At 45.8% G+C, this 14,466-nt stretch overlaps 2 protein-coding genes and 1 long non-coding RNA gene across 12 annotated transcripts in view; 1 reads left to right on the forward strand and 2 right to left on the reverse strand.

Moving 5' to 3' along the window:
- SPATA20 (spermatogenesis associated 20) overlaps positions 1–1,892 on the reverse strand; it is a 56,201-nt gene extending 54,309 nt beyond the window's left edge. Inside the window, exon 1 of one of the 3 annotated variants that reach the window (XM_079967381.1) lies at positions 1,498–1,892. In XM_079967381.1, the coding sequence (XP_079823507.1) occupies positions 1,498–1,862 (365 nt within the window). In that variant the 5' untranslated portion in view covers positions 1,863–1,892. Of the gene's footprint in view, positions 1–1,359 lie in introns of all 3 variants that reach the window. The other 2 variants (XM_079967385.1, XM_079967384.1) reach the window with 2 other exon arrangements.
- LOC307211170 lies at positions 1,158–8,004 on the forward strand. Its single transcript, XR_013836334.1, has 4 exons — positions 1,158–1,401; positions 2,161–2,423; positions 3,648–3,796; positions 6,200–8,004. It is a non-coding gene; the product is annotated as an uncharacterized lncRNA (long non-coding RNA).
- Positions 7,471–14,466, reverse strand: part of EPN3 (epsin 3) — a 36,376-nt gene continuing 29,380 nt past the window's right edge. For 5 of the 8 annotated variants that reach the window (XM_079967407.1, XM_079967406.1, XM_079967410.1 and 2 more), the window contains 4 exons: positions 13,471–13,785; positions 12,521–12,610; positions 10,483–10,713; positions 7,471–9,700 (listed from right to left, as the gene is read on the reverse strand). In XM_079967407.1, the coding sequence (XP_079823533.1) occupies positions 9,375–9,700; positions 10,483–10,713; positions 12,521–12,610; positions 13,471–13,785 (962 nt within the window). In that variant the 3' untranslated portion in view covers positions 7,471–9,374. The remainder of the gene's footprint in view (positions 9,701–10,482; positions 10,714–12,520; positions 12,611–13,470; positions 13,786–14,466) is intronic. The other 3 variants (XM_079967409.1, XM_079967413.1, XM_079967411.1) reach the window with 3 other exon arrangements.

Genomic DNA, 14,466 nt, shown 5'->3' on the forward strand with positions numbered 1-14,466 from the left:
CTGATAATTCATCCCTGGCTAACGACGCAGAGCTGCAAGACCAGAGTGAAAATGGCCCAGAGGTGCAATCACCAGGGGCTTCATCAAATGAACCAGGGTCTGCTAGTCCTCAGGATGACGAGGTACAGGTAGGGGACCCTGAGATGTCTGGGACTCCATCTGTTCCTGACGAAACCCCTATAGCAGCCCCCCTACCACAGGTGGCACCCAATCCAGAATCGGCAACACCTGTTGTCAGGAGATCAAGTAGAAGTTGTAGGACCCCACAGTACCTGAGAGATTACGTCTGCTGTGCTCACTAAGGGGGGAGGGGTGTTGTGTATTGAGTCAAAGGATTTTATATCTGTATTATTATTGTCTGTAATTGCACTAGGGTAAAGTAACTGCCTTTTGGTTCCAGAGGGTACAGCTACTATTGGTTCATTTAAGCTGCTGTATTTGGATCCTCTGTCTTATTGGTTGCCTCCAAAAGGCAGGACTGTGATTGCCTGTTATTGTTCCCTCCAAAATGTATCCCTTCTAGCTAGTTCCCTGTCCCTATAAATGTAGCTCTCCCCTCCTCAGGTCTTAGTTTTGTTGCTTTAATAAAGAAGTGTTACTAGAGAACTGTCTCCAGCATATTATGTCAAGAGAGCTGAAATCACAAACCCCACGTCACAACAACAACACCAACAATGCAATGAAGCGCGACGGCGGAAAGAGAAACTGAATGTTCTCTGCGCTCTAATAGTTAGACCGGCGGATAAATCTGCAGTAGAGCACGGCAGAGCAAACGAAAACTGCAACAAGAAGCAGAACCAGACAGGAAACCAGCCATGGAGCCCCTCAGGAAAAATACTGAAGGGTCGAGCAGAAATTCAAAAGCGCCGTTTTGCTCAAACCTCCTCTATTTGCAGGACTGGGGGACCTGGTGCCTGCCGGACGCTGCCTGACTTCAACTCCCATCAGCCCCATGGCAATGGTGTGAGGAGGGGATGATGGGAGCTGTAGTCCAAACAACACTAACAGAGGGCCACTGGCTCCCGCCCCTGTCCTACTTACAAGGGAGGAAGGGGGGTCTGAGTGTGAGTAAGCGAAGCTCGCCGTCTATGTCTGCAGGGGGGCGGGACGAGGAGGGCGGAGAAGAGGGCTCTGCACATGCCATGCTCTTCTATAGTTGTGGCGCCCCAAAGCGAAACCACATCGCCACCGCTTCCCCCGTAGGGCTAAATGCATTGGGCCAAGCAACGCCAACGTGCAGTGCAATCCGCAGCAGCCAAGCCTGTTCAGTTCCGTCCCCCGCCCCCATGCAAAGGCTATTTGGGGCGGCCGAAGCTCCCCTGCGGAGTCACCCAGGGCAGGGAGGGAGCCAAAACAGACCCGGAGACGCCAGCCAGCCAGCTGGGCTGCTGCTATCTGCATGTAAACAAACACCAGCACGTCGCCAATCCGGATCTAGAAGTCCCCCGAGGCCGAGAGGGTGGGAAAGCGGCGTCGCTCGCCTGCACGGCCCGGTACCTGCGAGCCCAGGAGGTTCGGCTGAGCCCAGCCCGGCGGAGCAGCAGGCGGCCCCCAGCGCGGCGCAAGAGCGCGACCGGGGCGGAGATCATGGCCCCGCTGCTGGGCAACGAAGGGCGGCGCTGAAAGGGATCCCCCGGAGCGGGTTTGGCGGGCAGAGGCAGGCAGCGCCGCTTGCCCAGGGAGGAGGAGCCTGGCTCTCTCGGTAGCCGGGCTTGGGGGGTGGGAGGGACGGCCGAGTTTTTCCGGATCCTCGGGTAGCCGTGCAAGAAACGCCAGCCAGAGCAAGGGTCAGGGAACGGGTGTGACTCTGGTTTGAACCGGGAGAGGAAGTTCATCCAAGGCCCAGGAAACGTATTCAGCATATTAACCTCCTCGGGTGCCTAGTTGACTTTTGATCATTGACTTACTATTTGTGCATGCGGGGGGGGGGGGTGAAGCTGGCAGAGATGCCCATGAGAGTAAAAAGTTATTTTTTTCTAGAACTTTTTAATAAGATGGTAGGAGACAAAGTACTTTGTTGCAGAGGCAGCTGCTGGAGGAGGGTTTCCCGGGGAGGATAGAAAGACGGGCTTGTTTTTCTTATATATAGATTTTTGGGGTTGGGAGGAGTAGTCTTGTGACACGAGGCTAGACTTAATTATGTCTCTGTGTCGTCTATAGAAGAGCAGCAACAAAAGCCTGATTTCTATCCTGCAAAAAGAATAAAATGCAAATTTAAGTCAGCATATTTCAAGGAGGGGCATAAACCGGATTGCTGAGGCAACAGCTGGTCCAGATAGGAAATCGAAGTGACTGGAAGAATTTTAAAAACAGCAACGAACGGAAATAATCCCTGTCTGAGCAAAACTAAGAACAATATGAAAGCCACAACCAATATAATTATCACACAAATTAACTGCAATCTCATACTTGTCTATTCAGAAGTAAGCATTGAATTCAGTGGGACTTCAGTTGTGTACACAATCTGGTTTATTCTGCATCCAGTACACTCACTGCTAGTTTACACATGATTTTAGCCACAATCCATATCTGTCCTGCTATTTCTTACGCAACACTGCATTTTGAGGCATTTCCCCTCAAAAACAGTTTCAGCTTGAATTGAGCTGTTCAAATCTTTGATAAACCTCTACTACAAATTCAGATTTCAGGAGCTTAGGTAAGCCATGGCTGCTTAGGGTGAGGATATTCTACTGACCTACCATGCGAGGCTGTTTTAAAGATTATTGAGATGATGAACATGAAACCTTTTGGAAACCTGAAGTTAGGCACACAGTTCCCACCTATCCATGTCTACTTAGAAGTAAATCCTACTGCATTTCATGTAGCTTATTTTGCAAGTGGTAGAGAGTGCACAGGACTGCAGTCTTTTTTCAAGCTTCTGTCTGCTTCACTGTCCACGTTACCATGGATTGAGACAATTGGCTTCTATATATGCTATTTTTATTTAGGTAAACCTTTGGTGGCTTTTTCACACTGTTTTCTTCTTGTTCTTTTTCTTCTTACAAATGTATTTTTGAATTCATTTGGGGGTGTATTTGTTTCCCTTTGTAAGCCACTAAGAATTTTTACAAATAGAACAGTTATACTGTAGCATGTTTAAATAAATACTTTTTTATAATGTGATGTGTGGGAGAGGAAAGCAGATGGCTCTTAACACTTCCAGTAGGCAAAATTGTACTTGACAAACTTCCTTTGCCACCAAACTCTTAGCAGAACAGTTATATGGTAGCAACTTTATTATTATTGCCTTCACAGAGGTCACCCAACTTTTATTCGGCCCAGTGGCATATTTGGAATGTTGAGAGAATGTCATGCGCACTGGTCACAAAATGGCTGCCACAAGGCGGGTGGCTTGACACAAAATGGCTGCCATGAGGGTGTGGCTCAAAACAAAACTGGGAGTACAGTACTGGTTTTCCTATACAGTGGCGTAGCATGGGTTGTCAGCACCCGGGGCAAGGCAAGTAATTTGCGCCCCCTAACCCGTGGATTTGCGCCCCCTAACCCGTGGATTTGCCCTAACCCCAGATGTTGCGCCCGGTGCGGCCGCCCCCCCCTGCACCCCCCACGCTACGCCACTGCTCCTATAGAACAAAGCAATTTATTGGTTGGATATGGTCGATTTTGGGCCACTCACTGTCTTTCAGCCTAACCTGGTTCAAAGGATTGTTTCCAGGATAATATACTGGAGAGGGGGAGAACCATGTAGGCCATCTTGAGCTGCCTGGAGGCTATTATTATTATTATTATTATTATTATTAACCGGGTAGGACAAGAAGGCAAGGCAACCTACAAGGCAAGGGCTGCAGGCATCCCTTTTGCTGTTCCCTATCACCTATTACCGTATTGGCCTGAATATGAGCCATACTTTTTTTCCCAAATTCCAACCATGAAAAGTTAAAAGTGCGGCTTAAATTCACAACCTTACAAAAATTGGCTTTTACAGGACTTCTGGTGAGGCAAGATGGCAGGCGCCACAGCAGCGCATAGCTCCTAGGACCACCAGCATACGACACAATTCTAACGAATCAGCTTATATTTGGATACTGTCTTTTTTTTTCTTGAGTTTTAAAGGTGCGGCTTATTTGCAGGTATGGCTTATATTCGGGCCAATATGGTATAAATCAAAATGCAAAAAACAGCCTATGAAGCAAGTAGGGACCACATCCACATCACTGCTTCTAACCCCCTGCCTTAAAATGCCCTTGGGGGCCAGAAAAGGGAGGAAGACAGCACCCTCGCCGCTTCTACCCGTCCAAATAAAAATGGTGCTTGGTGCTGGAAAAAGCAGGGAGGCAAGCCACTTCAGAAAAGCCTGCTGGATCAGACCATCTAGCTGAGCTTCTTGTTTCCCACAGTGGCCAACCAGGACGATGCACCTGGAAAGCCCAAAAAGAGAATATGGGGGGGCTTGTCCCACAACTGTTCCCCAGGGACTGGTATTCAGAGGCATGTTGACTCTGGTCCTGACTGAAGGTAGCATGTACCTATCTACATCATGGCTAATAGCCATTGATAGCCTAAATGTTCATTAAATTGTCTATTTCCCTTCTAAATTAGTGGCCGTCACTGCTTCTTGGGGCAGCAAATTCCTTAACGCCCTATGCATTTTTCAGTTAGATACATTAATGAAAACAGCAGCTCTGATGGAGCCAATCTCTGCAGGCTTTTCTGAAGTTTCAGAGTGGTGGCACAGAATATGAGCTTTATATACTGTCAGCATATAAAAGACATGAAGCATATTGGCTGGGGAACTGCCAAGTCAGTGAATATACTTACCCGCAAACTTGTGTGTCAGCATCTTAATGATCAGATTTAAATCCCACCCATGCCCATTTGAAACTGGGAATTTAGTCTGATTTTTTCCTATGCCTGGGCAGAAACAAATCTAACTGAAATACTCGAATCTCATCTACCTAAAGGTTTGTTCGCTTGTTTTAATTTTAAATGGCACTTTCCAAGCTACTATATTGAATTGAAGCTACTATCAAATTGTGGAGGGGCATGGTACTTGTCAGATATCATTTATGATAAAAGCTTTCACAAAATCAGAATAGCAACCAGTCACAAACCCCCGTTGATAATTGGGTTATAATTCATTAACTTCTCAAGAGATAGCCTAAAACAGATCCTCCTCTGTCCCACATCACTATTGTTGCTTTATATCAGGGTGGGCCATCTGTGGCCCTCCAAATGTTGTTAAACTGCAATCCCCGTCATCTCTGACAACTGAGCATGCTGGCTGGAGATGAAGGGAGCTAGAGTCAAGAAGATCTGGGGAAACAAATATTCCCCATTCCTTTCTCAACCTTCATTTCTAAGCCTCTTGCAGCAGTGATTTGTGATATCCTTATGAACCTTCCAACAACTCTCTGCATTTTGATTACGTTTATCTTGCCCTTAGAGCAGGGGGTGGGGGGAACCTGTGGCTCACGAGATGTTGGACTACAATGTCTATTGTCCCTGACCATTGGCCATGCTGGCTGGTGTTGATGTGAGCTGTAGTCCAACAACATTTGAAGTGCCACAGGCTCCCATCCCTGCCTTGTTGCTGGTTATCACTCGGCTTACTTTACAGCAACCATTTCCAATGCAAATCTAGACTACATTGCTATAATGATGCTCTTAGAAAAGATGAGATACCTTTCTACTAGCATAGTATACATACCTCATGGCATACAGTGACACATGTAGACGTTTCAATGCTGAGTAATGGGTTCATCAAACCTATTATTTAAATATTGTGAATGAATGGTTTTAAAAAACCAAGTTTCTTTGGAAACATTACGAAGTTCAATAGCTGGAGTCAAACGGAAAGGACTTCTCTTGTGACTGAGCTAAGAGATTATTTTATTTTAATCACTGTATTTGGGCCCTTCCAAAATAGGTTAAGAGAAAGATCAGAGCAGCACTCTCCACACTTGTGAGTCCCAGCAACTGGTATTATGGGTGGTTGGGGTGAGGGGCATTTTGCATCAAAATGCCATTGTAGTGCAAACCTGTCCAGTGTGGACAGCCAAAGTTATAGTGAGACTTTTTTGGGCTCCTGTGCTTGTAATTAACAGCTTGCTTGAAACTTCTGCCTGTGTTATTGCATCTTCTTAAGCACAGCAGCAGGATTACTGATACCCCTTCATTACCATTAATAGAATCTCTGTTTTATTTTGTTTTGTGTTTCATCACCAATATTCTCCTACAGCAACCTGAACAAACAATAAAATGACCAGAAGCTACAAGTAGGTAACTTTTAATTAACATTGCAGAGTTCTTTTGCTAACCAATACTTCCTAATGAAGCATTATAGAAGGCCACGCTAATGGGCCCTGGCATAGAAGCAACCTGTGTCTTCCTGACCCAATGTAAATGAAATAACCGTAGCAGGCATTAAAGAGAATCCTGTTTTTGAGATTGCTTTTAAACCAAAGAGTGTCAGAGCATGTTAATTGTTGCCCAGGGGAAGATCTAGGTGATGCCCTCTCATTACCTGTGCTGGCAAGCAATAAACAAATGCCCAGGGAATGCAGCCATGCAAGACTGTAAATGGTTTTAATTTGCCAGCAAGAACATCAGTGAATTTTCCATTACATTCATCTCAAGGGGAACTATAGACCAGTGCTGAATATTCTTCTTTTTAGCATGGACTGCAGAAACCCAGGCCGCTCAAATGCAATTCAAAACAAATCAGCACACATCTAGCTTGTTGCCTTAACATGGCAAACAAGAGGTATGCTGATTTGTTTTGAACTTGAGTTAGCAGCTTTCATCCATTTCAGCTCGGAAAGGACTCAACTTCCTGCAGTTAGCAAATAACTCCACTAGACTACAATCTTGTTTGTCAACACAGGTTGCTAAAGAAGACTGCTCAAGCAGCTAAAAAATCTTCCTGTTTTTGATCACATGGTGTACCATGGATTCTAGTTATTAATTAGCATAAGGACATTTGCACCGTCAAGGCATTTCAAAACAGCCTGGAGGTCCAGCTACTGCATTATCATGCTCTCTCCAACAGTGAATAGTCAGCAAAGCTCACAAGGAGTTGCATGCAGGTGGGAAAATGTTTGCCTGTTGAGAGTGAGGGCAAGGGACATTGCTTACACTCTGAATTGTCTTTGTACTGTTGTCACATAACCATATTTGAATGGTGATTTCATGTCATGGCAATTGTCCATTTATACTAAGACCGAAGAGCTTTGGCCTGGCTCTGAATTGAGTGGCCTGTATAGCTGGAAAGACGAAACCCTAGTTTTCAAACAAAGATGTAACTGAAGCAGCTGCCAATAAAGGCAGTGTGCAGGCATAAAAGAAGTAAATAGTCGGGCTATTAAAAGACAGCAGGACACCTCCTCCCCACAAGCCACTCTTTTCCTTCGAAAAGTTTGCAACCTTAGTTGAGACCCCTTTGATCAAACCTGAAGAGAAGGAAGGTGATTTAACAGAAAAGAAATCCATTATGAAGTGTGAAACCTCAAGCATATTTGAACTTTTTATTGACTTATTTCCCTCCCCCCTCTTTATGTTCCATTATAGCCAGAAAAGTTGTATTGGTATGGTGATTGCTTAAGCATAGGCAACAAAACTTCAATGATTGTACCACAATGCTCTCCATGCCTGGCCCCCTATTCACATCCCACCTCAAGCTTATTCTAGCTGGATCAGTGCTCCACAAACATCTTGTCCTGCAGATGAATCTTGTATTGGCATGCTGAAATCCTAGATTAAGACACAGTTGGTAACTGGGATTTAACTTCATGCTGTACATACACTCTGTCTCTGCCATTCTAGCTTGGAAGGAGAGGTTGGCTGAATTGAAGATAACGCACCTATTAATACATTTATCTCTCTCTCTCTCTTGAGTTTTTAAAGCAAGTTTAAGCCCCAAAATGAAATGCTCCAAGGCCATCAAGCACAATAATAAAGTTTTATCATCACGGAGTCAGGATTCCCGACATCATATTCAAACAATGACCTCCATCATTTGCCTCCATTAAAGCAGTCCAGAACTTCCTCGTGAGTTTCGCAAAGTTCATTCAAACACCCTTTTCCACTGTGGAATCTGCACTTTCTGGAGTGCCCCTCAGTCGCAGGTATCCCATGTTTTTGTGTTTGTGGCTTGAGAGGTAGGCGCTGGGGACAGCAACAAAAGTCTGTGATCAAGCATATAACTAAGAGGTTGTCCATGATGATAACAAAGGAGAAACTGGATTCCTCAAATGATTACTGAGGGGTCAAAGGAAAACGTCGTTTGGACTGAAGGAGGCAGAAACGCAAGTGGCAGAGACATCAGATTTGGAATGAAGGAACATCTGGGCAGAAACAGACTGAGAATTGTGCTCTCCTAGTGCAAAGTGTAATGCTTCTTCAGAATCCTGAGCATCCAAGTTCAGGAGCTTTTTTTTTTTACAAGGCAAGTTTCTAGCCCGGCTAGTAATTTGGGCAAATTTGCTACTCAAGAATTAGAAGCCAGAAGAGGTTGGGCCAGACTTCCAGTGGTCAGGCTGTTGTTCTTGATGCTGTTACGCCTCCTTCCCATAACCAGTCTCAAAACGTATCAACTTTGCTCCAAAAATTGTAAGCAGAATGAAGGGTGCACAAAGAAGAATGTGTGTGCAGTTGGTCTTGCTGCTGCTGCTGCTTATTTTTACAGTCAGGAAGGTTTTCTAGTTGCAGACTTCTGAATATATGTATTCTCCCCCCCCCCCCATAGTGTAACTGGAGGACAAGAGCAACTGAGGAAGAGACTGCCCTTCATTAAGGGACCCAGTGAAAGTGACTGTGGAAAAAGAAATTGGATTTCCTCCTCTAATGTATAAAAGTGCTATACTTGCTGACCTATCCTGATTTCCAGAAGTGAGACTGTCATGCACGCAGTGCCACTGCAAGCCTTGGCAAAACGTTTTTGTGTTTTCCATGCAGGTTACGAAATAATTTGATTCCCTTCCCTCTGAAGGGACAATCTTCCATGAGTTAATTTTTATTTTATCCTAGCCTCTGTGTGTACCAACATAAAAGCACTGGAGAATGAAGACCCTTGAAAACTCAAGCCCTTCTTAAAAGATCTCCCATCTCCTGGGTACCCATCAAAACAAGGCCAGCTAGTGGCAGGGATGTCCCAGTTCTCCATCAGAGGCAGCAGACTCCAGGCAATGTTCAACATGATGGAGCGATTGGTTCTTCTGTAGGCCACCAAACAAGGAGATTCTTGCTTATGAATCTCTTTGGCTTAGGCAAAAACTAGAGAAGAGTTTCCAGGGAGACGTTTCCCCCCACCCCCATCAAAACTAATGTGCCCACAAAGCCATTTTGCATGGGAGGTTTTCCATAGCAGCTGGAGAAGGAGCAAGAGAACAGTTTGCATGACACCAACAAGAGTCTTCTCAGAGGAAAGGGTTCATACCGCCTTGAGAAGGTAGTGGCGGGGGACCTGAGCCAGACAGTGGTAGGAGAGGTTGAGGCAAGTTGCCAGGTAGCTCTGGGAAAGGCCCTGCTCCAGTCTGAGGGAAGGCACTCATGGAGGCCGGGAGGGCCATTGCTGGTGGGATGCTGCTGAGTGGGAGAGGGAGTGAAGCACTGTAGGTCATGGAGTTCATGGTCATCCCCATAGCTATAGTGGGCACTGGGGAGCTGGTCCGCATCTGGTTGAGAGTTGGTTTGGGCTGGTCCATGACGTTGAATGGGTTGGTGGGAGAAGGTGTGCTGAGACCTGGAAGAAGGAGAGGGAGGGAGAGAAGCCATCAGTACAACATTCCAAAGGTCAGAGGCCAAGGAAGTGAAGCTCCCCTCCCCGTTTTTTAAAAATGCTCACAAATATGGCAGTATCTACAACCATGTGACCCAAACACTCTAATGTTAAATAAGGAAAGTGTGGAAACGTGTTGCTGAGGGTTCCCATTTTGCCACATATTTTGAGTTCCAAGTTTTGGAGTCAAAAGCAGAGAAGGCCTGAGCACCAATCACGGCAACTGGCAAATACCAACATGCCCAGTATGGAAGAAGTCTGAAATTTCTGACAAGGACTGGTTTCAGTGAAGAAATGGGCCCAGTAAAAAGAGGAGAGGAGGAAGAATAGCAGCTCTGTGTGGCAGGCGTTAGGGAGCGGACTGTACAATGGGGAACTAATGTGCTAGGCTGAGTGCAATCAAATGTGGGCACCAAACAAGATTGAGACAAGGCATGTTGCTGCCTGAAGCAAATGGTAAGATGGAGCCCCCCCCCATTCCATATATAAACACTGACCAAACTGATTAGACTGGCAATAAGAAAGCATCTTCTACTGCACCTGAGGTCAGTAGGCTAGCTCCAGGAGTGTAGGGCAGCCATGTGACACACACGGTTCTGTCCATCATATGAACACTACCTCCCATCTGCTGCCTGGGGCAACTGCCACCCCAGTTGGCCTAATGGTAGGGCCAGCCACGTTACAAAACTCTGGGCAAAACTGTGGGACAGAATTGCTAATTGATCTATTCTGCCTATAAGGCCTACCTGCCAGAAATGGATTACGAGACATCAGGTTCTGAGGGGCTGTGACCAAGGAGTCCAGATTAACCAGAGAAGAGGCATTTGGGCCAAGAAAGGCCTCTGGCGTTTTGCTGTCTTTCTTCTCCTTCTTTGAATCAGGAAGAGAGTCTCCTAAACCTGCAATATCAAAAACGTCCTTATTCTTGACTCCATTCTCTTTCGTGCTTGGAATAAGGTCACCAAACAGGTCCACATCTACCAACAATAAGAGAGAGAGAGGGAGGATGTGTTATTTCTGTTCCTTTTCACTGAGATACTCCATGGTTTGCCCCACATTTCCTGCTGGGTTCTCATTTAATCAATTAATTATTCAGTCCTTTTTTAGATGTACTGTATTGGCTCATCTTCAGATGAAGTTCTCAGAGTGGCTAATGATAAAAAAGATGAAATGAATGAAAACAATAGCTTGATATAATAAAAAAAAATCACTACAGTGGAAACACAAAAACAGAAAGCAAATGGAATAACTCAGTTGTGTGTGTCTGATCATTCTGTCAGTGCAAGCATTTCTGTTTCCCAAATAGAATGATCCCTCTCCTCCCCCTGCACAGCTTCTCCTTAACCTCCTGAATGGATTTGGGGGAGTTGTGAGGAGAGGAGATGGGGAAGCCTTATTGCCCTAGTGGGAAACCTTGCATTAGCTTCCGCTAGCATGCCTGCTTAGTTGGGCCAGAGCAACAATAAAACTCCATCTCAAAGATTCTTATGCATTCTAATATAACTACAAGGACTGGACAAATACAAAGGTGTTAAGTTGACATCAGAAAGAGAAAGAGAATGGCACCAAGCAAATCTCTCTTGAGAAGGTATCCCAAAGGTGAGGCACCAGTTGATGATCATAACATTTGGAGAAGGGCCTAAGAAGGGCCAATCAGGCTCCTGCAGGAGGAGGAATCCTCTAGGTCAGCCTTCCACAAGTCGGTGGTCTTGAGGTCTTTTGGACTACTACTCTCATCAGCTCCAGCCAACCAGCATAGCCAGTGGTCAGGGATAATAGGAGTTGTAGTCCAACAACATCTGGGGGAGGCACCAGATTGATGAAACCATTTAGGGCTTGAAAAAGGCTAAAACAAGCACATTGGACATGGAATCTATTTCACGCTGCATTCTGCCACAATCCTTTATACTTAAGATTCCACCATTTCCAAAGATGCACTTCCGTACATCTTTAGGAGAGGGGTGTGTGTGACTTACATTAGCAGGTGTACAACCTACCAGTTCAATCTCCAGTTAAAAGCAACTTAATTTCCAGAATAGGGAAAGATATGTGCCTAAATGCCCCTGGAAGGCTGCTGCCCATAACAATAAGCATTGCTGCTGTGGATGTGTCATTGCTCAAAGTATAAAGCATTGCTTACATAATTGTCCTAATGCTCAGCGCTGCCTTCCTTTACCACACATTTGTTGCTGTCTCATTGTTCAAGTCCCACTTTAAAGCTTCTTCTCTAAGGCGTTTCGCTCCCTCCCAAACTCTACTGCAAATTGGGATTGCTGCTAGAAACCTTTTGTGGGTAAAGCATTCTAATATAACCTTTGAACATGGACATTTTTTTAAAAAAAATCCATCTTAGGAGCTCCTAATGTTTGCCATCTCTAGTCCTACTCACTGCCAATGTGGGAAATCAGACCAGAATGGAAACTCTAGAGCAGCTTTCCCCAACCTTGTGCCATCCAGATTTTTTGGACTACAATTCCAATCAACCCCAGGCCCTGTGGCCAATAATCAGGGATTATGAGAATGGGAGCCCAACACATCTGGAGGGCACCAGGTTGGGGAAAGCTGCTCTGAAGCTTTAAGACTAGAACTAATCATCAAAACATGATAGGTGTAAGCAAGGGCAAAGCCATGGACTTATTTTCCAGCAGGATGCATACTATGAAACAAAAGAAGTGGGAAAAGAAAAGTAGTATGTGTGAAATTTACCTCTATGGCAGCCGTCAAAATTATAGGATCAAAATGATGCCTGAAAGTGCATATGGAGGACCTGTCCCTTTCACTTACCTACTGGGCTGTTGGATTTCCCAGAACTGTCATGTTCTGGCTGATCCATGTTTTCAGGTAGTTTTGCAAACAAGTCAAAAGCAGCACTGCCTATGGAGGAGTTGAAGACAGAAAGAAAGCTTAGGGGAGGGGGCGCTAAATGAGTTGGGCCTACCCCCTTTTAAGTGAGTAGGACTGGCTCTGTCCACCCTATCTCAACACCACTGCTGAGTTCGGGGAAAGCAGGGCTAACAATAAATCCCCAACGTTGTCCTTCCCAATGAAAACCAAGAACAGGGGAAAGAGTTCCCACAGGCATTCCCTTTGGGAGCTCTCGAAAAGTGGTGGCCGGGAATGTGCTTATCCTCTCCCTCCATCATCAGTTTGTTGCTTGGAACTGGGAGCCAATCAGCAGCAGCGGGGAAGAGGTGGTCCTGCTGCTGACGCTACATGAAGCTGCACATGGAACTCTCTCGTGTCAATAGATGAAAGAGATACACATGCACAACCTGGCACGATAGCTGCTGGTCCCATCTCTATTACATGTGCTTCTAGGCTCTCTCCTATGGTTTGCCACTGGGGTACTCACCTGGAGAGATCTGCTTCTCACCCTAGGTAAAGGTAAAGACACCCCTGACCATTAGGTCCAGTCGTGGCCGTCTCTGGGGTTGCGGCGCTCATCTCACTTGGCAGGAGCAGGGACCGAGCAACGGGAGCTCACCCTGTCACGGGGATTCGAACCGCCAACCTTCTGATCGGCAAGTTCTAGGCTCTGTGGTTTAACCCACAGGGCCACCCGCGTCCCGCTTCTCACCCTAGCTGAGTAGATAAACAGCACATGACATGGCTCACATAAAGCAAGAGAGTTGGGGAAATTGCAGCTGGCAGTTTTGAAGGAAGGAATGGGAAACCAGACAATTCTACAGATTAGGTGGCATTGAGGACTACAAGTGAAAAACAGCTTCTCTTACCAGACATGGAAGACTTCTCCACAGTGCCTCCCCAAGGGTCAGCAGCAGAAGCAGTGCCTGCAGGAACTAGTGCAGGGGGTGAGGACTTTCCCCAGGGGTCCGAAGAAGAGACACTTGAAGGCAGGGATTTGACCCCCCACGGATCAGAAGAGGAAGCAGAGGAGGAAGAGGCATGAGGAAGGTTCCAGGGCCCTGGAGAGGCTTGATTGGTAGAACATGCTGTCTTACTTAGAGCATCCCCTGAAGATACGGGCACCCAAGGGTCTGCCGTGGGGCCCCAGGATGTTCCTGTCGATTCCACAGTGGACTTGGTATCTGGAGGGGGAGAAAGGAGTGTCAAGGGAAACAAAATGAAGACAGAATGTGGACAGGGAAAATGAAAAAGGAATAAATAAAGAACGAGTATTGATGAAACTAGAAGCAGATGAATGGGTACAGCATTAGAGATGTTACCTGGTTTAAGAAATCTTAGTTGATCAGTTGCATGAGAATTACCGTATTTTTTGCTCTATAAGACTCACTTTTTCCCTCCTAAAAGGTAAGGGGAAATGTGTGTGTGTCTTATGGAGCGAATGCAGGCTGCGCAGCTATCCCAGAAGCCAGAACAGCAAGTGGGATTGCTGCTTTCGCGGCGCAGTGATCCCTCTTGCTGTTCTGCCTTCTGAGATTCAGAATATTTTTTTCCTTGTTTTCCTCCTTCAAAAACTGGTCTGGTGCGTCTTATAGAGTGAAAAATATGGTAATTGATTAAATGTGCACAAGTCTGCACATCAACGTGTTTTGAAGAGTGGGGAACATGTTTAGATGATGGACATATATGACCCAAAAGGGACTATTGTAGAAGGAACATCCCAAGCGTGAGACACAAGGTGGGGGCAGGAGAGAAAGTCCCATCTTCCAAGATGGCACCTGCTTGTAGTAATAATTAACATGTTTAAAGAGAAAAATCTGCCTACCCCTCCAGTAACCCTCCAGTAACCATAGCAAACAATGGGT

Source organism: Podarcis cretensis, assembly GCF_951804945.1.
Source record: "Podarcis cretensis genome assembly, chromosome: 2".
NCBI classification, from domain to species: Eukaryota; Metazoa; Chordata; class Lepidosauria; order Squamata; family Lacertidae; genus Podarcis; species Podarcis cretensis.